This window comes from Diceros bicornis, chromosome 27 (genome assembly GCF_020826845.1).
Source record: "Diceros bicornis minor isolate mBicDic1 chromosome 27, mDicBic1.mat.cur, whole genome shotgun sequence".
NCBI classification, from domain to species: Eukaryota; Metazoa; Chordata; class Mammalia; order Perissodactyla; family Rhinocerotidae; genus Diceros; species Diceros bicornis.
The window spans coordinates 39,234,727-39,261,862 of record NC_080766.1 but is presented as its reverse complement, the minus strand read 5'-3'; the positions used below and the strand labels follow the sequence as shown (position 1 = coordinate 39,261,862).

At 37.0% G+C, this 27,136-nt stretch overlaps 1 protein-coding gene across 3 annotated transcripts in view; it reads left to right on the top strand.

Annotated features, from left to right (window-relative positions):
- BRWD1 (bromodomain and WD repeat domain containing 1) overlaps positions 1-27,136 on the top strand; it is a 121,860-nt gene that overhangs the window by 8,356 nt on the left and 86,368 nt on the right. For all 3 annotated transcript variants that reach the window (XM_058523115.1, XM_058523114.1, XM_058523113.1), the window contains exons 5-12: positions 11,455-11,605; positions 13,694-13,792; positions 14,164-14,324; positions 15,706-15,927; positions 22,390-22,490; positions 23,859-23,929; positions 25,765-25,865; positions 26,666-26,706. In XM_058523115.1, coding sequence (XP_058379098.1) covers positions 11,455-11,605; positions 13,694-13,792; positions 14,164-14,324; positions 15,706-15,927; positions 22,390-22,490; positions 23,859-23,929; positions 25,765-25,865; positions 26,666-26,706 — 947 coding nt within the window. The remainder of the gene's footprint in view (positions 1-11,454; positions 11,606-13,693; positions 13,793-14,163; positions 14,325-15,705; positions 15,928-22,389; positions 22,491-23,858; positions 23,930-25,764; positions 25,866-26,665; positions 26,707-27,136) is intronic.

Genomic DNA, 27,136 nt, shown 5'->3' with positions numbered 1-27,136 from the left:
CCACATCCTCTCCAACATTTGTTTTTTTGTCTTGGTGATTATAGCCGTTCTAACGCGTGTGAGATGATATCTTAGTGTGGTTTTGATTTGCATTTCCCTGATGATTAGTGATGTTGAACATCTTTTCATGTGCCTCTCGGCCATCTGTATATCTGCTTTGGAGAAGTGTCTGTTCATTTCCTCTGCCCATTTTTTGATCGGGTTGGTGTTTTTTTGTTGTTCAGTTGTGTGAGTTCTTTATATATTATGGAGATTAAGCCCTTGTCGGATATACGTTTTGCAAATATTTTCTCCTAGCTGGAAAGTTGTCTGTTCATTTTGATCCTGGTCTTGTAGAAGCTCTTTAATCTGATGAAGTCCCACTTGCTTATTTTTTCTTTAGTTTCCTTACTCCAAGTAGACATGGCATCTGAAAAGATTCCTTTATGACCAATGTCAAATAGTGTATTGCCTATATTTTCTTCTAGGAGTTTTATAGTTTCAGGTCTCACCTTCAGGTCTTTGATCCATTTTGAGTTAATTTTTGTGAATGGTGATAGCAGATGGTCTACTTTCATTCTTTTTTGCGTGTGGCTGTCCAGTTTTCCCAGCACCATTTATTGAAGAGACTTTCCTTTCTCCTTTGTGTGTTCTTAGCTCCTTTGTTGAAGATTAGCTGTCCGTATATGTGTGTTTTTATTTCTGGGCTTTCAGTTGTGTTCATTGATCTGTGTGTCTGTTTTTGTACCAGTACCGTGCTGTTTTGATTACTATTGCTTTGTAGTATGTTTTGAAGTCAGGGATTGTGATGCCTCCAGCTTTGTTCTTTTTTCTCAGGATTGCATTAGCTATTCGGGGTCTTTTGTTGCCTGATATGAATTTTAGTATTGTTTATTCTGTTTCCATGAAGAATGTCATTGGAATTCTGATTGGGATTGCGTTGAATCTGTAGATTGCTTTAGGTAATACAGACATTTTAATTATAATAATGTCTTATAGTTTTCATTGTATGGGTCTTTCACCTCCTTGGTGAAGATTTATTCCTAGATATACATCCCCCCCTTTTTTGTTTTTGTGAGGAGATCACCCCTGTGCTAACATCTGCCAATCCTTCTCTTTTTTTGCTGAGGAAGACTGGCCCTGGGCTAAAATCTGTGCATGTCTTCCTCCACCTCATATGGGATGCCGCCACAGCATGGCTTGCCAGGCAGTGCGTCGGTGTGCGCCCGGGATGCGAACTGGCGAACCCCGGGCCGCCGCAGCGGAGCGCGCAGTTAACCGCTTGTGCCACTGGGCCGGCCCACATCCCTTTTTTTAAACCTCCTTCATTAATTTCATTAGGAACATACAAAGTAGAATCTTTCAGTCATTCTTTACTATTTTTCCATTTTTATGTAGAAATGGGGAAGTGGCATTTTGAACACTAAACTTTTGTGTTAAAATTATGTAATGACTGTAGCAGCGCACGATGAATTACAGTTTGCAGTATTGCTTCAGAATTTGCCTGAGACTTTCATTTAAGTATATGTAATGGGATGGGTGAATGAGATTTGGATGTGAGAATCTAACTGCTTAGAAAAAATTCGCTATGTTGATTTTAATCAGTTTGCAGATATTTGGCTTTAAAAACTCATAGAGGCCACTTAGGCTCTAAAATTCTTATGATACTCTTTCGTTATCTCATTACTTGCCATTTTTATTAAGATGCCGTATAGCTGATTACAATTATTCGGTGATGATGGAGAGTTGCAGAACTAGACAGCCTGGGTTTATATTTTTAGCTCTGCCATTTATTAGCTCTTTGATTCTGGGCAGGTTATTTGATGCCTGTGCCTGTGTTTTCTCATCTGTAAAATGAACATGAATAGTTGGGAGGTATAGTAAGTTAGTATAAATAAAGTTCTTAGAACAGTGTCTGTCAGATAATCACTATATAAATGTTACCTGTTTTCATTAACGTAGTGAGGAGTTAAATTAGTCAAAACCTTAAAATACTTAGAAGTGTACATTGTAAGTGCACAGTATTATCTATTATTGTTATTTTTGCAAATGTGGAGTCTCAAGTCTTAGAAAGTATCTTGTCCAAGGTCTCATAACTAGTTAGATGTAGGGCTAGGACTGTTAACCACATTTCCTGTGGGCCAGGAGAGTCCCCTACCCGCTTTGTTCTGGTATCTGTTGGTTGAATTATCATTGGTATATTTGAGGCTGGATTCCAAATTGAGAGACTTTTTGCTTGAGAAACACCTTGTTGGGACAGGCTCAATTTAAAGTCTTAAAATTTGCCTCTAAATAAATAGTAAGTGTTTGAAGATGTTGATAGTGGCCTTTCTGTAGGGGTGTACTGAAAAATATGTAATTAATTCATTGGTCTTTTCTCTGTACTGTGACTAAAACTTGTCCTAATGTTAAATAAAAATTGCCTATGTTCAGTGTAAAATATTTAGAAAATGCAAAAGCAAAGAGAAGATAGAAAAATAACTAAAATGAGAAGTATTTATTTTTTTATTTTTTTGTGAGGAGGACTAACCGTGAGCTAACATCTGATGCCAATCCTCCTCTTTTTTCTTGAGGAAGATTGGTCCTGAGCTAACATCCATGGCCATCTTCCTCTACTTCATATGGGATGCTGCCACAGCATGGCTTAACAAGCGGTGCGTTGGTGCGCATCCGGGATCCTAACCTGCGAGCCCCGGGCCGCCGCAGTGGAGTGCACGCCCTTAACTGCTTGCGCCACCGGGCCGGTCCGAGAAGTGTTTATTTTTTATGCATATACTCTAACAAAAATAGTATCTTTAAAAAAATTATGTCGTGAATTCCTTTCTATTTCTCTGGAAAATTTTATCTAACCACTTGCTTGTTGAACATTGGGTTGGTTTCCAGTTTTTTCTATTACTGATTCTATGAATATCAAAATAAGATCTATGTATCTGTGCATTTAGTCTGCCCTGGTGATCCAGTGTTAAGATTCCCGCTGTCACTGGCACAATCTGGGTTCATTTCCCAGTGAGGGAATCACACCACTCTTCTGTCAGTTGTCATTCTGTGGTGGCTGCCTGTTGCTGTGATGCCGAAAGCTCTGCCACCAGTATTTCAAATACCAGCAGGGTCATTCATGGAGGACAGGTTTCAGCAAAGCTTCCAGACTTAAGACAGACTAGGAAGAAGGACCTGGCCACCCACAGCTGAAAAAATTGGCCATGAAAACCCTGTGAATAGCAGCGAAGCATTGTCTGATACAGCGCTGGAAGGTGAAAGGATGTGGCAAAAAGACCAGGCAGGTACCGCTCTGCTGGACACAGGGTCACTAGGAGTCGGAATCAAGTTCATGGCACTAACAACAATAAATCTATGCATTTATTTATCTAAATCTTAATCATTGAATAAAATGGTTTACATGTTTTTAATGTTTATTATAAATTTGTTCTCCTTAAGGCTCCACCAGTTTAAAACTCTTGACTACCAAAAATTAGAGATACTGATTTCTTACCCAGATAACTTTTTTTTTTTTGATTTTATTTATTTATTTTTTTCCCCCCCAAAGCCCCAGTAGATAGTTGTATGTCATAGCCACACATCCTTCTAGTTGCTGTACGTGGGACTCAGCCTCAGCGTGGCCAGAGAAGTGGTGCGTCGGTGCACGCCCGGGATCCGAATCCCGGGCCACCAGCATCAGAGTGCGCGCACTTAACCACTAAGCCACGGGGCTGGCCCCCCAGATAACCTTTTTAATCTTTGCCAATCTAATGGATAAAATAGTACCTGTAGATAATGTTTGAGTCATTTTTTGCCTAGTACTGCGCAAAAGTTAAGAGCTTTAACCTGTATAATCTCATTTACTTTTCTCAGCAACCCCGTTACCTTGTATGTATCATGATTTTCCTTTTGAAATGAAACTGGAGGAGACAAGTAACTTGGATAAGGTTATATTCATAAGGGGCAGATCCAGGCTGCAAGCCCCACTTTGTGTGTTGTTTATTCATTAACTAATGCATGATGCATTTGTTCAGTAAATGAATGCCTACCATGTTTAAAGTTACAGGGATACTGGTGTGGATGAGATGGACAAGGCTCCCGCATTCATGGAGTTTACACCCTAGGGGTAAAACTGACCAGGAGCAGCAGACGGGTTACTGGAATACAAATTCAGATGGGATTGGGAAGAGAGGGTGAGGAGGTACAGGGTGTTTTAGATGGGTGGTGAAGGAAAACATTTGACCTGAAGGATGAAAAGGAGCCAGCCATGTGAAGATGAAAGGAAAGAGGCGTTGCTATCAGCCTTAAAAACCTTTGTAACCTCTGACCCAGCAGTTAAATGCCTAGAACTTTTTTTTAGGAACTAAGTTTGTTTATTGGCTGTTGATAATCCATCTTTTCTGAATTGCCTTTTTATATCTTTTCCTTTTCTACTGCTGTCTTACTGTTTTGTAAGAATTCTCCGTATATCTAGGTTATTCTTTAGTCTATCACATGTTCTAAATTCTTTTTCCTAGTTTGCAGGTTGCTTTTTAGTTTTGTTTGGAGGTTTTGTTTTTACAAAAGTTTAAGATTTTTAATTTGGTTATATCTGTTAATCTTTATTTTGCCTTTAGGGTTATCCTTAAAACCCTTCTGTAATTGAAGATTATAAAAGGCAAATCTTATGTATCTATTCATGTATTTTTTTTATAGTCCATTTATAATTTCTTTATGTGGAGTTTATTTTAGCGTTTTGTTGGTATGAGGTATGTATATTTTTTTATAGTCCATTTATAATTTCTTTATGTGGAGTTTATTTTAGCGTTTTGTTGGTATGAGGTATGGATCTAGCTTCTTCCAAATTGTCAGTCAATTTGCAAATACCATTTGAGTCATTTCCCCTTTATCCACAGAGAATGCAATCATTATCATTTACTAAATTCTTGCTAACTTTCATCTGTGGACTTTCTTTTCTGTTCCTGTGACATGCTGTACTATTTTAAGGATTGAACTTTTATTATATATTTTATTACATATTAAAAATGTTTTGTCAAATTCCCTTTGCTTAGCATTTTAGCTCAAAAAGAAGGTGGTTATTAAATACACAATCTTATGCCTTTTTTTTTTGTGAGGAAGATCAGCCCTGAGCTAACATCCCTGCCAATCCTCCTCTTTTTTGCTGAGGAAGACGGGCCCTGGGCTCACATCCGTGCCCATCTTCCTCTACTTTATATGGGATGCTGCCACAGCATGGCCTGACAAACAGTGCATCAATGCGCGCCGGTATCCAAACCTGGGCCGCCACCAGTGGAGCGCGAGCGCTTAACTGCTACACCACGGGTGGGCCCGCAATCTTATGCTTTAAGCTGTTAAGGAATTAGGAAGGAATTGGTTGTGAACTGTACCTTGAACTGATAGCTGTGTACCTATGAGTGTTTTCTGGCTTTTAATTCCCTGTTCATTTGGGAAATATTATTTCTGTTCTGAATGATTCAAATTGTATTTCCTTATTATTTCAGTCATTGCAGCACTCAGCGACCGAACCTGGAATCTGCATCTTCTTTTTAATCTGACTCTTTTGTAATAAGATCCTAACAGTTCTTGCAGAACATTTTTGTAAACTCTTGTTTTATGTTTGTATTGAGTTTTATGAATTTGTTTTAAAGATATAACTACAATAAGTTTTATTTCCTTTGGTTATTTGAAATATGACAAACCTCTTGATGAAATAATGAACTAAGTCTGACTAGGAGATGTTTTGCATTGATGTTGAAGTCTATGGTCTGTACTATGTTCATGTTGCTGAAATTGTTATTTAACCAAGTATTTTACTCTTTTGTATCTTCAGTAGGCTGTAGCATGTTTAAAATCCATGCATTTTTGAAGTGTGCCTGTCTCTTTTGTTTTAATACATCTTGTGAAACAATATTTTTGAAAAATAGAGTTTGACTTTTTTGGGGAGTATTTGACTCTTCATTAAGTTCCATGTAGGATCTAGACTTTAATTTGTCTTTGCACAGGTTTTATTTTGATCATATTCTGCTTAGAAAATTCAGTTATTTTGATTTGGTGTACAACAAAACTCAAGTTCAGTGTTTTCACATGTCAGCTGATTTATGTATAAAGCTGCTGAGAATTTTGCATTGTGTATTTTATTCCTTTCAGATGATCTGATGATAAGAAGAGAAATAGCAGGAGACCCACCCTATCAAGAATATCAGAAATCTTAGATTTTTTTCTTCTGAATAATTTGTAATTTGGAAAAACTTTTGTAGTCTAGAAGTAGGCTTATCGTTTTGCTAACAGAGGAAGAAAATGATATTAATAGATTGCATATAAATGCTAATTTGGGACATGTCCCTATTTAGTATTGAAGTCAGCATTAATAGCATTTTCCAGGCAAGCCTCATTTTACCAGGGTTGTTGATGGGTGATTTTCCTACAGATATTCGGATTGGTGGACATCCTGTTACGATTTGTGTGATTGTGTAGCACATAAAAATATGCTTATGGAATACTTCATTTGCTTAGAACCGATGGCTTAAATAATAAAGATATATAATGATGTTTTACAGGTGTGTAGATGGAATTGATGCAGTGATTTAATGGTGTCATTAAAGATTCAGCCTTTGTCTTTCTGCTTGGGCAGCCTTGACATTTTGGCTTTTTTCCCCTCAAACTTATAGTTCTGTGGTTGATAGATGGCTTTTGCAGCTCTTGTCATCATATCCTAGAAATGATAGGAGGGAAGAGTTCTTTCTTCTTGTGACTCTTTTATTAGGGAGGAGAGTTTTTCTGGGAATGTTCCTCTGCCCCAGCAGATTTCTTCTCAGTTTCATTGGCCAGAACTAGATAACATGATCTGGTTTTCAAAGAGTCTGGAAAAGTGCGGTTCTGCCAACGTGGGGAGGTAATGGCTGTTGGGTAAGTGATCACTGTCTGCTCCAGGAAGCTTAAACTAATGTTTCTGAATTAAAATAAATTTAAATGCTTTTTTTTTTTTTGGTGAGGAAGATCAGCCCTGAGCTAACATCCGATGCCAATCCTCCTCTTTTTTGCTAAGGAAGATTGTTCCTGGGCTAACATCTGTGCCCATCTTCCTCTACTTTATATGGGGTGCCGCCCCAGCATGGCTTGACAAGTGGTGTGTTGTTGTGCGCCTGGGATCCGAACCTGCGAACCCCGGCCTGCTGAAGTGGAGTGTGCGTGCTTAGCTGCTGTGCCCCATAAATTTAAACGCTTTTAAATGAAGGATCTGCACGCCAACACTAGAACATTTCTCTGCCTAGGTCCTTTTGTATAAACTGAGTGTTAAGCTCTTTTTCCCTCTTACTGCTATAGAAACATTTATCCTGCCATTGACTACTAAACTTTCACTTCTTTATAAAGCTTAGAAAAGAGACCGAGAGCATCCATCTCATCAGAAGCTGAGGGGAATTACTTAAGCAAGAAAGACACCAAATTTCTTATTTTGTATTAAAGACAGGGCTCTCTGTCACAGTGTACTTCTTGATGTATGGGAATTGTCATATGATATGGTAGTTTACTTATACGTTTTCCCATTGCCAGGTTTCTAGATACAATTTATGAGAGAAAGCTAAAGGTCAGATTGTGTTCATTCTAGATCCTGATTAGATTACAGCACCCCAAACTTACAGAAAAGGCTACTTTCTCCCATAACTTTCCAGTTAGGTTATCCAGATGCTGCTGCCACTTTCTGTAACTGCTACCCTGGGCTCAAAGAGGCTCATACTCACAACAGTATTTTGCAATGGTAATACAGTGAACCCAGGATTGTAGCTGATAAACTTTCTGACTTAATTGGCTACAAAAAATAAGATGGTAGAGAGATTGGCTATTTGACCTTTTTTTTTTTTTTTGTGAGGAAGATCGGCCCTGAGCTAACATCTGCCAATCCTCCTCTTTTTTTTGCTGAGGAAGACTGGCCCTGGGCTAACATCCATGCCCATCTTCCCCTACTTTATATGGGACGCCGCCACAGCAAGGCCTGACAAGCAGTGCCTCGGTGTGCGCCTGGGACCCGAACCAACGAACCCCGGGCCACTGCAGAGGAGCGCGTGCATTTAACTGCTTGCGTCACCGGGCTGGCCCCCTGGCTGTTTGACCTTTGGAGGGACTTAGTTCTGGCCTGATTCCTGAGGACCTTGGATAACTGGCTTACTGGTTGAAGTTACTGATGGAGACTGTTACTAACATTCATGTCTAAGACTTGAAAATATTGAAGAAACATTATTATAGTGATTTGGTCACTATGCTGTTAATTTTCAATAATCCAGAACCATTTTCTGTTGATTATTTTTGTTGCCTGTATTGGGACTTAGAACCACGTTATTTTCCAAATGCACCTAGTTTTGTACAAAAATAGGATTACCCCCTCCCCCCATCTTTGATGCTTATGTTAGAATCCTTAGAAATGCAGTGAATCTGTAATTTTCTTTATGAGAAAATTCATGGAATCCGTGAATTTTTTTTATTACTTCTTCAATCCAGGGAGTGAGTATAACCTGCATGTGTGTAAAGTTCTGCTTCTAGATCATTTAAGAGATAAAATATGTGTAGCAGTGGGAAGCATTCTGTTTAAAATTTTCCATCTGTACCTTTTCTATCTAGAGAAGTTCTTTTTCTCCATACCTTTTATATCTGATCTTAAAAAACAAGTCTCCATTTCCAGATAGGCTTGGTTGTGTAACCTCAAAACTTAAAGGCACTATAAGTTCTCTATCCCCCTGAATAGTGAAATTCTCAAAACGATTAGATTAGAGAAGAGTGATTTTTCCCCCTTACAGAAGCTGTGTTGCCATTGCCCAACATCATTTTATCGTAAATACTTCAACTTTTTATATGTATTGTTTAGGTTGATCAGTGCAGTTAATTTAGTGGGGGTTTTGTTTTTCAGATTTGCATTACTGACAAGTTCTTAGATCTTTGATTTTCATGGTCCTGTTGGAATTACCTTCTAGTTCCTCTTATCTCCCTCTCTGAGCTAATTATCTACAACAGTTTTTGGACTTTTACATACTGACGCTTTGAAGCACAGAATGCTAATTAGTATTAAGAAACACCTTTTTGAGGTCTGCCGGAGCTTTGATATATCTTTTGAGCTTTGCGTTAGAATGTCTGTCATGGTGGGAAACATAAGTCAGGTTGAAAAGTTGAAGATATTCTCTTTATCCTTTTGTATTACCAGGGTTTGTGAACAAAAACCTTATGTTGAATCCGGGCTTATGTTATGTTTGAATTCATGATTAAGAACCAAAAGTGAGATTTAGAACTATATGTTTTAAATTTTCCTTGGAGCAGTGTTTCTCAGGGAGTTTGAAAATGTTTGGGGCATTGTTGGTATCATAGTGGCAAAGGGCGTACTTTGGCATTAATGGAAGGGAACCAGGGATACCATATGTTCTGAATGTGGAGACAGTCTCGTACCATGATGTTTTGACCTTCCTCAAATGCTGGTAACATCACAGTTGAGAAACCCTAGGGATGCAGCATCAAAGTTTATGCCAAATAGATTCATATAATGTAACATTAGGCATATTCCTGAGTGAAACTTACACATTACCCTTTCTGTTTTTATTTTTTTGAGCTATAATTGACATACAATAAACTGCACATATTTATAGTGTTCCAGTTGATAAATTTGGATGTGTGTTACACCCGTGAACCCATCACCACAGTGGAGATGGTGAACATATCTATTACACCCAAATGTTTCCTCTTCTCTTTGTAATTCCTCTTGCTTCTCCCCCTGCCCCCAGCAACTTGTCATCTGCTCTCTGTAAATATATATTAGGTTGCATTTTCTAGAGTTTCATATAAATGGAAGTCATACAGTGTGTACTCTCTTTTTGGAGTCTTTCAGCATTATTTATTTTGAGCTTCATTTGTGTCATTGTGTTATTAATAGTTAATTTCTTTTCATTGCTGAATAGTATTCCATTGTGCAGATATACAATAATGTGTGTATTCATTCACCTGTTAGCGGACATTTGGGGTGTGTCCACTTTTGAGCTTTTAAAAAGGAAGCTGTTTAAGAAAATACATGGGGCCGGCCCCGTGGCTTAGCGGTTAAGTGTGCGCGCTCCGCTACTGGCGGCTCAGGTTCGGATCCTGGGCATGCACTGACACACTGCTTCTCCGTCCATGCTGAGGCCGCGTCCCACACACAGCAACTAGAATGATGTGCAGCTGTGACATACAACTATCTACTAGGGCTTTGGGGAAAAAAAAAAGGAGGAGGATTGTCAATAGATGTTAGCTCAGAGCCAGTCTTCCTCAGCAAAAAGAGGAGGATTAGCATGGATGTTAGCTCAGGGCTGATCTTCCTCACAAAAAAAAAAAAAAGAAAATTCATGAACAAGCCTTTTCATGGACATATGCTTTCATTCTTCTTGGGTAAATACTTAGGAGTAGAATAGATGGATAATATGGTAGGTATTACTATTAAAGAAACTGCCCAACTGTTTTCCAAAGTGGTTGTACTGTGTTATGTTCCTATTAGTGCTTTCTCCACATTCTAGCCAATCTTGGTCTGGTCAGTCTATTTAATTTTAGCCATTCTAATAGGTGTGTGGTGATATCTCATGGTTTTAATTTGTATTTCATCAGTTACCGTTGATGTTGCTCATCTTTTCATGCATTTGTTTGCCATCTGTATGTCTTTGGTGAAGTGTCTGTTCAAATCTTTTGCCCATTTTTAAAAATTAGATTTTTTTTTATTAAGTTTTGAGTTTGTTATATATTCTGGCTATAAGTCCTGTGTCAGATATGCTTTGCAAATATTTTGTTTCAGTTTGCTGGTTGTCTTTTCATTCTCATAACAGTGCTTTTTGGAAAAACAGAAGTTGTTAGTTTTGATGTAGTCCAGTTTATTGTTTTGTTCTTTTGTAGATTGTGCCTCTGGTCTCATGAGAGAAATCTTTGCCTAACTCCAGGTCATAAAGATTTTCTCCAATGTTTTCTTTTATAAGTTTTACGGTTTTAGGTTATACATTTAGATCTGTGATCTGTCTTGAGATAATTTTTGTTTATGGTGTGATGTATGGATCAAACTTAAATTTTTCTTTTTTGGGCAAATGGATATCCAATTGTCTCAGCACCGTTTGTTGAAAAGATGACCTTTTCTCCTTTGCACCTTTTTCAAAAATCAGTTGTCCTTATATAATAACAAGTCTTGAAATCAGATATTGTTAGCCCTGAACTTTGTTCTTTTTCAAAGCTACTTTGGCTTTTCTAGGCCATTTGCATTTGCTGATGAATTTTAGAATAAAATCGTCAGTTTCTACAAAAAACACCTGCTGGGATTTTGATCGGGATGGCTTTGAATAAATATATCAATTTACCATTTATTTAGGTCATCTTTAATTTCTCTCAGCAATGTTTTGTGGTTTTCATTGTGCATGTTTTTCACATGTTTTGTCAGACTTATCCCTTAGTATTTAATCTTGTTGATACTATTTTACACAATGTTGTTTTTGAAACTTGCTCTCCAATCAGGTCTTGTCCAATAAGCATGTGGCTCCTGATCATCTGTTGCAAATCTGCCAGCGCATCGGTCCCATGTTGGATAAAGAAATCCCACCCAGTATTTCAAGAGTCACTTCTTTACTTGGTGCAGGAAGGCAGTCTTTGCTACGTACAGCAAAAGGTACCTTAATTTGAAGAAGTGTTCTGCTTTGTATTACTAGCTTAATAATTACTATAATTGTGAAGTAATGTAAGCATTGTGGAAGAAAGGTGATATGTAACATAAACCTATAAACCATGCTGTGGACTATGAAATTCTCTGCATTTAGCATAGACATTGAATTTTATTAGTTAAGTGTTTAATGGGTCCTTCTGCATTTAAAAAAATGATAAAGGTATAGATGTTAAGCTAAAAAGCTTGAATTTATTCTGAGATGTGTTTGAGGTTTTATCAATGTGAGTTCTTAATTTTCCTTTTTGTAGCTCACTTATAACTTCATTGAATGTAATTGTATGTGTCTAATAAACTCTTTAAATGCTAGAAGTATTTCATTTGATATTTAGATTCTGAAAGCCCTTTGTTATAAGGGGAAGTGATTTTCTAAATTTGGTAGCAGTTTGAAAACAAGCACCAAAAATGTAAAATTGCATGGTTCTTTTTTCACCAATTTAATTTTTTTGCGAAGTTATGTGGTAGCAAAATGTTTGGAATTGCTGTTCTTTTTCTGTTAGCTTGGTATATATAACTCACTTAGGCTAAGTATATGTATGTGACTGATCTATGTATACAACGTGGCTTAACTGCTAACGGGCAAGAATGTTGGCTCTTCTGATCCTGAGCATATGTCAAGTTCATCCCTCGTGATTATTTATATAATGATTTGTTGCTGATGTGATACTGCCTCTTAGATGTACCACCAGTATAAAGCTTGACTGAGAAAGAACAACCTCCCTCTTGGTTCCATGCCAGACTGGTTTGTCAGCTTTAGTTGTTTCTTAGTGCTCTATGGCCATGCCGCACTGTGGCTTGTATCAGGAAACTGTTCATATTCTTCCTTCTTCTGTGTCCCTATTCACCTTGTAATTATTCTATTTTAGGTTGTTATATAGTAGTTGCCTGGGTAGCCTGTTTTCCTCTGTTTTCTTTACTTGTGTCAAGTTCAATGTCGTTTTGTGATGAGCACTGCTTTAGAACTGGCAGACCTTAGAAGACCTCAGCAAGCTGCCCTAGGGTAGGGACCATATTTCTCTGTTTGTTTTGTACTAGTGCCACGAGAGGATGCCTTGTAACTGCTCTTTGATCATGATAGTGGTGATGAATCCATTCATGTAAAATGTAATATGCCTGTTAGTTTGGGGCACCCGAGGCTCAGTGAGGTTTTGTACGATGCCTTCCTTCACCCTTCCTCTTTCAGTTATGCAGAAACTAATTTCTAGCACAGCGTAATCTGTGTTCTGTTGCTATCTCCTATAGAGGGGCCAGACGTTTTTTCTTAGTATATTTGCTGGTAGGTCAACGAAAGAATTAGTGTTCAGACGCAACAGATCCTACATATGTGCTCTTGTGTAAAGGATTATTTATGATCCTAAAACAAGAGGAAAACCATTTAATTTTGTCAGTACTTCCAAAGGAGATTGAAGTCATGGTAATATTGGCTGAAATTAATTTTAAAACTAAATAATTATTTAAGTAGTTAATTAAGTCAAGGATTTTCATGTAAATCAAAGAAATTAAAATTGTCCTTACAAAAATTTCCAATTTTGGAAAGTTGGATCAGTTCTGATTAAGATCTTTTATCGCTAGTATTATATGGTATAATTCTGCATTGAAAAATAAAAACTTATTTGACATTGAATGAGACTTGGAGTTAAAAGATCTGGTTTTATGGTCCATCTTGACTAATCGTTAGCAGTGGATCTCTTTAAAGGTCCTGGAACCTTTGAGCCTCAGTTACCTCACTTGTAAATTGGCGATAATACCTACCTCACAGGGTTGTTGTGAGGATTCAATGAGATAATGTATGTTGAAAGCACTTTGTAAATTGTAAAGTGCTACTCAAATGTTAGTTGTTGTTGTATCTGAGATGTCTTAAATTTTTTTTTTTCCTTCAGAAAATAGTCTAATAAACCTATAGGGCTTTTCTGTTAAAGTATATTAGTTGGTAAAACTTTGAATAAACAGTTTATTACAATATACGTAAGTATTCTATAAAATCTTTCTTGGGGTTAACTTTCAAGATTTTATGTGTATCTAAAATTCATTTTAAAGACTGCAGGCACACAGTTTGGAAGGGCTCTGCCTTTGCTGCTCTTCATAGAGGAAGACCTCCTGAAATGCCGGTGAATTATGGTTCCCCACCAAATCTTGGTAAGTGAGATTGGCCTGAAGATGCCCAAAACCATTCTTTTAATTTCTTGACCAACTTTGTAACTGCTATATTAAAATTTAAAAGGAAATGCTAGTAGTAGTGTTTGTTGTTTCAGTAGTAACAAGTATCAATTTTCAGATTATTGTTTTCCTAAAATAATTACTAAATGTAATAAAAATTAATGAACAGCAGTCTTATTGTTAAGAATTCTGTATTAGTGATTATAGTAGAATAGAATTGGAAAAAAGCTTGTGTCTTTAGGATTTCTCAAATATGGATTTTGTGACCCTCTAGAAATTGTTTTGGAGTTTCTCTTAGTTTTTTACATGTTGACTCCCCCTTAACCATTTTCGTTGTTTTTATTTCCTAGTGGAGATACATCGAGGAAAACAACTCACAGGGTGTTCCACTTTTAGCACAGCATTTCCAGGAACTATGTATCAGCATATAAAAATGCACAGAAGGATTCTCGGACATCTATCTGCTGTTTACTGTGTAGCATTTGATAGGACAGGACATAGAATCTTTACAGTGAGTTAACGTTTTAAACTCAATTTGGTATCATCTGGAGCGCTTTAATGTGCATCAGAGTCATCTAGGAAATCTTATAAAACATGTAGATTCTATGTTTCCCATTCTCAGGATTTTTGACTCAGTAGGCCGGGTGTGGGGCCCATCAATTTGCGTGTTTATTAAGTATCCCAGGTGATTCAGATGCGGATTGTCAGGCCTTGTGTGGTGTTTGTGAGACACTGATTTAGAGGAGTGATTCTTGGGCATGATCATCAAGGATGCTTAAAAATATACGTCTCCTACTTCCTCTCCAGTCCATTCTAGACCTATTGAATTAGTTTAATTTCTTGTATGTGTATTAACCCAAAATAAATTTAAAAATCCCACAAAAATCCAAATCTCTACAGGTGATTCATATTGACATTGATTACTCACAGATCCAGAGAAATTGATGGAGTACTTGAACAATGAAAAATATATATATATTTTTTTGTGAGGAAGATCGGCCCTGAGCTAACATCTGCCAATCCTCCTCTTTTTTTTGCTGAGGAAGACTGTGCTGGGCTAACATCCATGCCCATCTTCCTCTACTTTATATGGGACCCCGCCACAGCATGGCTTGACAAGTGGTGCGTCGGTGCGTGCCCGGGATTTGAACTGGCGGACCCCGGGCCGCTGCAGCAGAGTGCGCGCACTTAACCACTTGCGCCATGGGGCCAGCCCTGAAGAATGAAATATTTTTAATTATTATAAAACTATATGTAAATATTTGGAATTTAATTTACCATTTTAATGTTTTAAGGGAAAATTAGGGTGGGTAAGAAGTTTTAACTTTTCAGTTGTGAGATTCAGAGTGGATACTCAATATTTGCTGGAATGAATGGATGGATGCTTGCTGGTACTATAAATTTGAGACTCTGTCGTTTGGTTTTTTACAGTGAGGATGTTAGTCCTGTTATTTTGTAGTTGTTTTTGGGATTGCCACTTTCTCTTGTTTCTTAGCCTGTGAGACATATATCTTTCCTAACACTCATCAAATTATTTAGCTTGACATGAGCTAACCTGACATTTAACTATTGCTCATTGAAATAGGTGAGCCACAAACTTTTAGTTGGACGACTTGGCAGAGAATTTTGGGAAAATAGTATTTATAATGTGGTCTGATGCATAGAAATGAACATTTCACAGTATCTTTATGTAGACATTATTTGATTTGAAGAAAAAACTATTATTCCATAAGTGTTCTGACCATAAGATTCATAATTCATGGAGTATTCTAAGTTGGAAAGAGAGGAGGAGTTGTAGATACTTAATCTGAGTGACATGTAAATAGTATTCTTTTAAATGGTGTAAAAGACTTGCTGGATTAACATTTATTTTTGGGTGTATTTTTGTTTAGGGTTCAGATGATTGTTTGGTGAAGATTTGGTCAACACACAACGGTCGTCTGTTATCCACATTAAGAGGTCATTCTGCAGAAATTTCAGATATGGCAGTAAACTATGAAAATACATTGATTGCTGCAGGGAGCTGTGATAAAATAATTAGAGTGTGGTGCTTGAGAACTTGTGCCCCAGTTGCTGTACTCCAAGGACACACGGGATCAATTACATCTTTACAGGTAAACTGGCTTTAGTGTGCATATTTGTGTATTATCTCCTTTTCCTTTAAAACTCTCTTCTCTTTGGAGATGAGAAATAGTAAGATGCTTAGTAACTCTATGATGTATTTTAAATTTAATAATCAAGGGAAAATATAATTAATCATACTTCCATGAATCTTGGAAGGGTGATGTACGAAATATCTAATGCAGTTAGAGCTGTATATGAAGGCTTGATGGATGTCTTATTACTTCCTTTAAGTTTATGGTTGAACTGAAGGAGTGTCAGTTACAAACTGGTGATAGGCTAATGATTTTTCTGCTTTAAAACTTGTGGATTTTGGTAAGTTGATTGAATTTGCTGAAATATATTTAAAAATTTTTTTCACTTTATTGTGGAGGATAACTTTGAACATATATAAAGTAGACAGAATAGTATAATAAACCCTGTGTGACCATCAACCCATGGCCAGTTCTTCCTCAACTACTTCACCTTGTACCTAAAACAAATCCTAGATTTCATGTAGTATGTCTTTCTAAAAGATGAGGATTCTTTTTTTGTTTTATTGATGTTTTAATAGTTTATAACATTGTGAAATTTTGGGTTGTATGTTTTTGTTTCTCTATCACCATATATATGTCTCCCTTCACCCGTTGTGCCCACCGCCCACCCCCCACCCCCATTGCCCCTGGTAACCACAATACAGTTTTCTCTGTCCATGTGTTGGTTTATATTCCACATATGAGTGAGATCATACAGTGTTTGTCTTTCTCTTTCTGGCTTACTTCACTTAACATAATACCCTCCAGGCCCATCCATGTTGTTGCAAATGGGATGATTTTGTCTTTTTTTATGGCTGAGTAGTATTCCATTGCATATATATACACCACATCTTCTTGATCCAGTCGTCAGTCGAGGGACACTTAGGTTGCTTCCACTTCTTGGCTATAGTGAATAATGCTGCAGTGAACATAGGGGTGCATAAGCCTCTTTGGATTGTTGATTTCAGGTTCGTTGGATAGATTCCCGGTAGTGGGATAGCTGGATCATAGGGGATCTCTTGTTTTTAATTCTTTGAGGAATCTCCATACTGTTTTCCATAGAGGCCACACCAGTTTGCATTCCCACCAGCTGTGTATGAGGGTTCCTGTTTTCTGCACATCCTCTCCAACATTTGTTGTTTTTTTGTCTTGGTGATTATAGCCATTCTAATGGGCGTGAGGTGATATCTTAGTGTTGTTTTGATTTGCATTTCCCTGATGATTAGTGATGTTGAACATCTTTTCATGTGCCTGTTGGCCATCTGTATATCTTCTTTGGAGAAGCGTCTGTTCATTTCCTCTGCCCATTTTTTGATCAGGTTGTTTGTTTTTTTGTTGTTTAGTTGTGTGAGTTCTTTATATATTATGGAGATTAAGCCCTTGTCAGATATATGTTTTGCAAATATTCTCTCCCAGCTGGTGGGTTGTCTGTTCATCTTGATTCTGGTTTTGTCTGTCTTGTAGAAGCTCTTTAATCTGATAAAGTCCCACTGGTTTATTTTTTCTTTAGTTTCCCTAGTCTGGGTAGGCATGTCATCCGAAAAGATTCCTTTATGACCAGTGTCAAATAGTGTGTTGCCTATGTTTTCTTCTATGAGTTTTATAGCTTCAGGTCTCACCTTCAGGTCTTTGATCCATTTTGAGTTAATTTTTGTGAATGGCGATAGCAGATGGTCTGCTTTGATTCTTTTGCATGTGGCTGTCCAGTTTTCCCAACACCATTTATTGAAGAGACTTTCCTTTCTCCATTGTATGTTCTTAGCTCCTTTGTTGAAAATTAGCCGTCCATATATGTGTGTTTTTATTTCTGGGCTTTCAATTCTGTTCCATTGATCTGTGTGTCTGTTTTTGTACCAGTACCATGCTGTTTTGATTACTATTGCTTTGTAGTATGTTTTGAAGTCAGAGATTGTGATGCCTCCAGCTTTGTTCCTTTTTCTTAGGATTGCTTTGGCTATTCACGGTCTTTTATTGCCCCATAGGAATTTTAGTATTCTTTTTTCTATTTCCTTGAAGAATCATTGGGATTCTGATTGGGATTGCATTGAATCTGTAGATTGCTTTAGGTAATATAGACATTTTAACTATGTTTATTCTTCTAATCCATGTGCGTGGGATGTCTTTCCATTTCTTTATGTCATCATCGATTTATTTCAGTAATGTCTTGTTGTTTTCGTTGTATAGGTCTTTCACCTCCTTGGTAAGATTTATTCCTAGATATTTTATTCTTTTTTGATGCAATTGTACATGGTATTATCTTTTTGAGCTCTCTTTCTGTTAGTTCATTATTAGCATACAGAAATGCAACTGATTTTTGTAGATTGATTTTATACCCTGCAACTTTGCTGTAGTTGTTGATTATTTCTAATAGTTTTCCAATGGATTCTTTAGGGTTTTCTATGTATAACATCATGTCATCTGCAAATAGTGCAAGTTTCACTTCTTCGTTGCCTGTTTGGATTCCTTTTATTCCTTTTTCTTGCCTAAGTGCTGTGGCCAAAACCTCCAGTACTGTGTTGAATAGGAGTGGTGAGAGTGGGCAGCCCTGCCTCATTCCTGTTCTCAGAGGAATGGCTTTCAGTCTTTTCCCTTTGAGTACGATGTTGGCTGTGGGTCTGTCATAAATAGCCTTTATTGTGTTGGGGTACTTTCCTTCTATACCCATTTTTTTGAGAGGAGGATTCTTTTTTTAAAAACATGCCAAAAAGGGGCTGATCTGGTGACGTAGTGGTCAAGTGTGCGCGCTCCGCTTTGGCGGTCCAGGGTTTGCAGGTTTGGATCCCAGGTGCACACCGATGTACCGCTTGTCAAGCCATCCTGTGGCTGTGTCCCATATAAAGTAGAGGAAGGTGGGCACAGATGTTAGCCCAGGGCCAGTCTTCCTCAGCAAAAAAAGAGGAGGATTGGCGTTGAAAGTTAGCTCAGTGCCAGTCTTCCTCACACATACAAAAAAAGCCAAAATGTTATTATTACACTTGTTGATCTTCAAATTTCCAGTTGTCTCATAAATAGCATTAGTCTGTTTAGTTTGTTTGAATTAGGAAACAGATAAAAGCTATACCTTACAATTGGTTGCTATAGATGAAAAGAAGCTTGAAACAAATTGCACCCCCTTCCCCAATTAAAAAAAATCACCTTGCAGTTTGTGGGAGGTATTGGATTGTTTATCTTCAGAGTTCCTGGATGTTACCATTTCCATCCTTGTGGAGTAGATTCACCTGTTCCTCTGTATTTCCTGTGAGTTGGTTGTTATGCATGAGAATCACTTGGAGGCCTTGTTTAAAGCACAGATTGCTAGGCCCTTGGGTCATAGATTGTGATTCAAAATGTCGGAGGTGGGTCCTGAGAATTTGCATTTATAACAAGTTTCCCAGGTGTTGCTGTTGCTCCCCAGGCACCACAATTTTAGGTTCACTGATCTGGAGCTTGATTACCCTGAGGTGTACGCTCTTCCAGGCGTGAAATGTCTGGTGGTTTCTCTGTAGTAGCTGTTGATGAGCACTGCCTTAGATCCATTAGTTCATTAAGGACTCAAAATGGTGATAATCAGTCATTTTTTTGAAAATGACGTTTTGTTAGGAGATAATGATTGATAAGGCCTTTTAAGGCACGTTGGTGCCTCCGATTTGAGTTTGGTTAAAACTGTGCAAATGGTTCCATTTTCATGAGTGAATTCACCTAGGCTATGGGTTAAAAGGTCTCTAAGTAGATTTGGTGTGAAGTTCTGTGATAAAAGTGGCTTTTTTCAACTCTTCTGGTTAATATTCTTGAAGAATAGAGACTGCAGACTTATTTTTGAATGAAGACAACTGTAACTGGGATAGTGTTTTATTTTGAAAACTTAAGCAAGATTTTTGGTTTGCCTGTTTATTTTTAGGCAGGGATTATATTGTTCTCTGGAAGGTTTCATAGTTTGAAATTAATTCAAATCCTAGCTATGTTTCACAGTTGACATTTTGTTATTTGATATGGACTTACAGGCAATATAGCAGCAAATAAGAAAACTTAGAATACTTTGTGAGGGTGTCTGTCTTAAAACCATTATGGAATTCTTCTGCATGAAAGTGGAGCGCTGTTCTTCCCTGAAACCCATTCTTTTGTTAATGGGGGCCCACATGTGTTTATCACTTACTGAATATATCTGAAAAATCTACTTGGATGGTGGTAGGTTCATCTGTGCTTGCTAGTGGTTACTTTGAATTTCGAAGTCAAACCAAATACATGATTTTAGTTATTAATATTTTTTCTGTTGTTTGCCCTGTTGTTACTGGCATGTAGAAGCCATTTTTAATTTTAGTAAAGGTTTTCTTTCAATTTATAAAAGACAGATGTACAGGTAATACTTTTTGCAGAAAAATTATACAATAGTTAATAGCAAATAAGAAAAAAATGTTAGCATCTAGAAATAATGACTGTCAATATTTTAGTATATACCTTTCTCTAGGGTAGCATTATACAGTGTTACTTAATAGTTACTTTCTTAAGGGTGTTCGTATTAGACATAGCCAGGTTACAACCAGAAGTAGATCTTTTTGTCTAAATAAAAGAGTGGCAAATGAACATTCCTCAGGAATGAAACACATAATGAGTAGCTGGCTTGGACTAGCCTTCCTTTTTAAAAACAACTATAGGGCCAGCCCTGGTGGCCTAGTGGTTAAGTTTGGCATGCTCTGCTTCGGTGGCCCAGGTTCAGTTCCTGGGTGTGGACCTACAACACTTGTCAGTGGCCATGCTGTGGCAGTGACCCACATACCAAACAGAAGAAGATTCGCAACAAAATGTTAGCTCAGGGTTAATCTTCCTCAGCAAAAAAGAGCAAGATTGGCAACAGATGTTAGCTCAGGGCAAATCTTACTCAGCAAAAAAAAAAAAAGAAATAAAAACAACTGTAAAAGCTGGACAAAGGTGAAAAATACTCAAGGTACTAATATAATGAGGAATTATGGAGCCAAGATACAGTAGGTAAGGATAGGAGTCTAGAGTTTGAAGGTATTTGTCAATTCCACAGGAGGTAGCTGAGAAACTTAGCAGAATTTTTGAGACTTGTAGGATTAGGGAGAATATATCTTGGAATTATCTATGCATAATAAGTTCAACTAATTAAAAGAAATAGAAAAAATTTCAGCAGAGAACTGGAACTTAGTAAAAAGGAAATTCTAAAATTGAAACAACAATTTAGAATTCAGTGGATGGTAGCACAATTGGTACTTTATTAAATACAAGTGTTAGCCCTATTCTGAAGTTACAATGTAATTCTTGTGTTTTCTTATAATACTGTTATGGTTTTGTTTTTTAAATATTTAAATTGTTGATCCGCTTGGAATTTATCCTGGTGTACCCTGAAGAATAGATCCAGCTTTTTTCCCCCAGATTGCTGCACACTTGTCCCCTTTACCGTTTATGCAGTGATCATTGTTTCCCCAGCTGATTTGAGATGGCCCCTCTATCTTACTTAAATCTTGTATTAGGATCCCTTTTGGACTTTATATTTTTTCCATTGGTCATTCTGTCAATGTACGTACTGGACCGCATAGTTCTTTTTTAGTTGTTAAAATAAGAAAGTTTGTTTGTTAACAACATTAGAAGATTTCAAATACACCACAAAATCTTTGTTAGGAAACAAATGGGGATGGGCTTTGTAGCACATGTACCGATTTTTGACTTGGTGGAAACATATCAACAGCAGATTAGTTTTCCACTCAAAGCTGGGAAGCAGTGTACAAAGTTGTTTATCCTTCCCTCTCATCCTTGGAAATAAATCGTCTTCTTGTTCACGTTATTTTATTATTTATTTATTTTTTATTGGTGTCATAATAGTTTATAACATGGTGAAATGTGAAATTTCAGTTGTACACTATTATTTGTCAGTCACCATACATATGTGCCCTTTTATCCTTTATGCCCAGCCCCCAACCCCCTTTCTCTCTGGTAACCACTAATCTGTTCTCTTTGTCCATGTATTTGTTTATTATCCACATGTGAGTGAAATCATACAGTGTTTGTCTTTCTCTGACAAAGACAGAGTTAAGTTATCTCACTTAACATAATACCCTCAAGTTCCATCCATGTTGTTGCGAATGGGATGATTTTGTCTTTTTTTATGGCTGAGTAGTATTCTATATAATTATTGAGGTTTTGTGATATGCTTTTATATTGATAGGACTAAATCTTCATTTTTTTCTTCATAAAAGTTTTTCTGGTTATTTTTGCTTGTTTTGAAAAAAATCTTTTGTTGAGATCACATTACACTTAATAAATTAACTTAGTGATAGACTTTCCTTTTTTTATAGGTTATGATTTTTCACTACAATAGTGTCACCTATATTTTGAATTTGTTGTGTTTTACTTGAAGTGTCAATTGAAGTTAACGTTGAAAAACTGTTAAACTATAACTTTAGTAGAAGCTCAGGAAACTGAATTGTATGTGTTACTGCTTCTTAGTTTAGCCCGATGGCCAAAGGCTCTCAAAGATACATGGTCTCTACTGGTGCTGATGGGACAGTTTGTTTTTGGCAGTGGGATTTAGAATCCCTGAAATTTAGGTAAGTGACTTTAATTGTGTAGTAAGTTTTCTTTTTTAATATTGTTAACGATTTAATCTAATGAAATGAAGTCTGATTGTAAAGAGAAATTATATGTTGTGGTTGCCTTTTTGCTTTTGAACTTAATTTTTATTATATATAGCATATGTGCCAAATTGACTATTGACTGTTTACAATTCAACAATTTAGTTGGATATGTAAAAGAAGCATAGCTATTCTATCTTAGTGGACACATTTTTGTGAAAAAAAAGTGAGATAATATGTATGTGAAACATTTTGAAAAATGTTAGAAATGTATAATTAGATACATAGTCAGAAATTTAGGCAGGATCATTAAGAATCAAAAGACCTGGATTATAGACCTCTGCTATTCACTAGCCACATGTGCCTGTCGAGCACTTTAGAGGTGGCTAGTGCAGTTGATGAACTGAATTGTGAATTTAAATATAAAAACTGATTCTTGAGTCAGTTATTACAAAACTTTTCAGCATATTTCAAACAACTTATGTGAATTTAGTTTTTCAACTGTAAGTTTTATGAAATCTGAATACAGGTCAAATAGTTTTGGTGGAAACTTTGTTCAAATTGAGATGTTTAATAAGGATCCAGTACATTCTGGAAGATTTCAAAGATTTAATATGAAAGAAAGGATCTAAAGTTCTCCTTAAAATTTTATTAATATTGATGTGACATTTTGGATATATTGGGTTAAATGAAATAAAACTAATTTTATTTCTTTTAATTAATTTTATTTATTTATTTTTCTTTTTAAAGATTTTATTTATTTATTCCCCCCGCCAAAGCCCCAGTAGATAGTTGTATGTCATAGCTGCACATCCTTCTAGTTGCTGTATGTGGGATGCGGCCTCAGCATGGCCGGAGAAGCGGTGCGTTGGTGCACGCCCAGGATCCGAACCCGGGCCGCCAGCAGCAGAGTGCGCGCACTTAACTGCTAAGCCACGGGGCCGGCCCTATTTCTTTTTATTTTTAATGTGGCTACTAAAAAGTTAAAAGTTATATGTGTGGCTTGCATTCCATTTCTGTGGGAAAGTGCTATACCCTGGTGGTTTTATACTCTGCTCTGCAGCCTTAATGATGGTTCATTTATGCTCTCTGAGCTTTAGTCACCTCAGTTAAAAATATGGGGGTTGCTAGGCCTGCGTCTTCTGTGTAGTAGGATCAGTATGAAGGTGGGGTGTGGACAGTCTTCTAAAATCCATCCAGCTGTAGTAGCATATGTGGAAATATTTGGTATACTATGAAGTACTATAGAAATAAGAGTAGGTAATATTTGAAAATACTAGGTTAAAACCAATATTTACATCATGTTAGTGTCAATGTATTTTAAAATGTTTTCTTCTTTTAAAGTCCACGTCCCCTGAAGTTCACTGAAAAGCCTAGACCAGGCGTTCAAATGCTTTGTTCTTCTTTTAGTGTTGGTAAGATAACTTTAGTAATTTTTTTCCTTAGTTTTATTTTAGCATATATTGAATGACCACATTATTGCTAAGAATCTTTACCTGATACATGGTAAATGACTTATGTTCATTTCATTAGGTTTAATCTGTGATGTTCATTTAATTAGCCTTTTTCTTGTCTTTCACTCCCCCATTCTGCCTTTCTCTGCTTTCCAATAGTAATTAGAGTCAGTGATATAAGAGATAGCTGGCAAAAAGGAGGCTTAAGGTGTCCACATGAGTGATCCGTGTGCCGTGTGCACTGGGTGTGTGATATATCAAAATTGTGATTTTCTGTTAACAGGCCAAACTGTATATATTTGGTAGTTTAAATTTGTTTTCCACACATCTTTGTGAAATTATTTCCCATTTTCTTTTCTTATTCAGTGAACTTATGTGGTAACCTTTCTTTTTAGGAGAGGTCAAAGATTTTACCCCCATAAAACTTCAACAAGTGAACTTTATATTCCATAGCTCTGTTTAGAAAGCAGAGCCGCTTTGGTCAAGATTTTTAGAGCAGCAGCCCTTAGGGTCATTGCCATAACTAATAAAGCAGAGGGAGAGAGTGAACATTTCCAGATTGAATTAACTTTTTTTTTTTTTTTTGGTGAGGGGGAGTGGCCCTGAGCTAACATCTGTTGCCAATCCTCCTCTTTTTGCTTGAAGAAGAGTAACCCTGAGTTAACATCTGTGCCAGTCTTTCCCTATTTTGTATGTGGGTCGCCACCACAGCATGGCTTGATGAGTGGTGTAGGTCCACCCCCAGGATCTGAACCCATGAGTCCCGGGCTGCCGAAGTGGAATGTGCCAGACTTAATCACCGTGCCATCGGGCCAACCCCTAACTTTTTGTTTTGTTGAAGTCTCGTCTGATGTGTGTCGTTTTTTTCAACACTATCAAACAATTCTCTGATACCAGCTGGGTGTCCTACAGTTCACCTCAATTCTGACACTGTCTACCTAGAGAGTAGTGTGAGATGTCATAGGTTAAGGGCTCAGTCGGCTCAGTCCTACAAGACTCCCTTCCCCCTGGCAAACTTCAGACCAGGTTGTCACCTGTGCTTTTGACCAACCAGCTATATAGATCGTAGATTACCACAACCCCCTCCTTGGGTTCAGTTAATTTGCTAGAGCAGCTCACAGAACTCAGACATTTTACTTACTAGATTTCCAGTTAATTGTAAAAGAATGTAATTCAGGAACAGCCGAATGAAAGAGATGCATAGGATAAAGTACGTGGGAAGGGGCACTCTCTGGGCATGCCACTCTCACCTAATCTCTACGTGTTCACTGACCTGGAAGCTCTCCAGATCCCATCCTTTTGGGTTTTTATGAAGGCTTTGTTGCATAGGCACGATTGATTAAATCATGTTGCTGCTACCCGCGCCCCCCCCCCCCCCATGTTGGACTGCAAGTTCCAAGCCTCTAATCACGTGATTGGTTCCCCTGGCAATCAGCACCCCTATATTTAGGTGCTTTCCAAAAGGCACTTCATTAGCATAAACTCTGGTGTGGTTGAAATGGGTTTGTTAAGAATATCAAGACCCCTTTATCACTCTTATCACTTAGGAAATTCCAAAGGTTTTTAGGAGCTCTGTGCTAGAAACGAGGATGAAGACCAAATATTATTATTCTTATTATAAATCACAGCATCATACTGTGTTATATTAATTTTAAAAGAGTTTTTATATAGTGAGTTAGAACATGGATTGAGATAGACTTAGTTTTGGAATAAGAGATCTTGCTTAATATAGAAATTTGGTTTGTTCAAGTATTTGTTATAAACTGGATTTTTAAGCCTTAACATTTTTATTTCAGGTGGTATGTTTTTAGCCACAGGTAGTACTGATCATGTAATCAGAATGTATTTTTTGGGTTTTGAAGCACCTGAAAAAATAGCTGAACTTGAGAGCCACACTGTAAGTATTCATGTTTTAAAATTCTGTAGATTAATTGTTAATAATATTCGTGTTGGTACATTGTCAAGTGTTGCTAAAGGCAGTTGTTATTGATTCTGATTTTTACTTAAAATAGGAGTTGCACTTACAGGTGAAGGATATCATTGATAACTTAGTGTGTTGACAGTGCTAATATTTTGCAGTGGTTATTTCAGTTTTAAATCTAAAATTTGCATTATGACAGCTGATCTTCGTGGGTTAAGTTCAAGTGGGCCTATTCGCCTTAACCAAGCTCATGACGTCAGAATGCTGTTTTATTAATGTGTAATAAGATAGATAACTCGCAATATTCTGGAATACTGGTCAGTGGTCAGGTCATATTTTTTTCTATAGGAAGTTCTCTGAGGTTATTTGATTAACATAGTTCAAATCACTTTAAAAGAAAAAAATTGGCACATAAATAATCATCAAAGTGAATATCTCTTCTTTTTAGCTGCTTAAATCTTTATATTTTGATCACTTTCCATGTGTATCCATTTTTATACAGATATAATTAATTGTAAATTTAGCTTTAATTTTAGAAGCAAGGCTTCTTTTTTACTGCATATGTCTGTCTCTGAGACAAGGGCTATATCTTAGTAGCCTTGTTAGATTCATAGGTCCTTTGTGCTACATGTTCGAATGACAGAGCTAAGCCGCACAAGTACAGATCTCGTGCTTTAAACTAGATGTGCTTCTAGCTCTAAAACTGGTTTTCTTTTGTTTGTTTACAGACTGTGTAGATGATCACTTTTGTGTTTGTTTTTTTCCTCCCTGTTTAGGATAAAGTTGATAGTATTCAATTTTGTAACAATGGTGATCGGTAAGTGTATGTTTGTGTGTGTGTTTCTAGGCAAATATACTATGCTTCATATTAGTGTGGCTAATATATCACTTCATGTATTGCAGGTACTTATTAGTAAATATATTAATTGAATGAAAAGTTCTGGGGCAGGGGGAAACACATGAAATTTAAGTTTTTAGGATCATAGTTTCTGTTGGCGCCTATGACCAAAATTAGTTCTCCTTTATCTCACCATTGGCTAAATGTTTGATTTATGGAAAGATTAGGTATGAGGATAATGAATTTCCTCATGTTTGAGTAGTTAAAAATCTTTTTGAATCAGCCACTGTGATGTATCCTCCAACGAAATTATCACTTAAATTATATCCTTCTTTGTGGTCCCCAGTGTCTTTCAGATGCCTTTCCTAAACTCCAGTTTTTAACCCTTTGCTTTGTTAAGAGATTGATT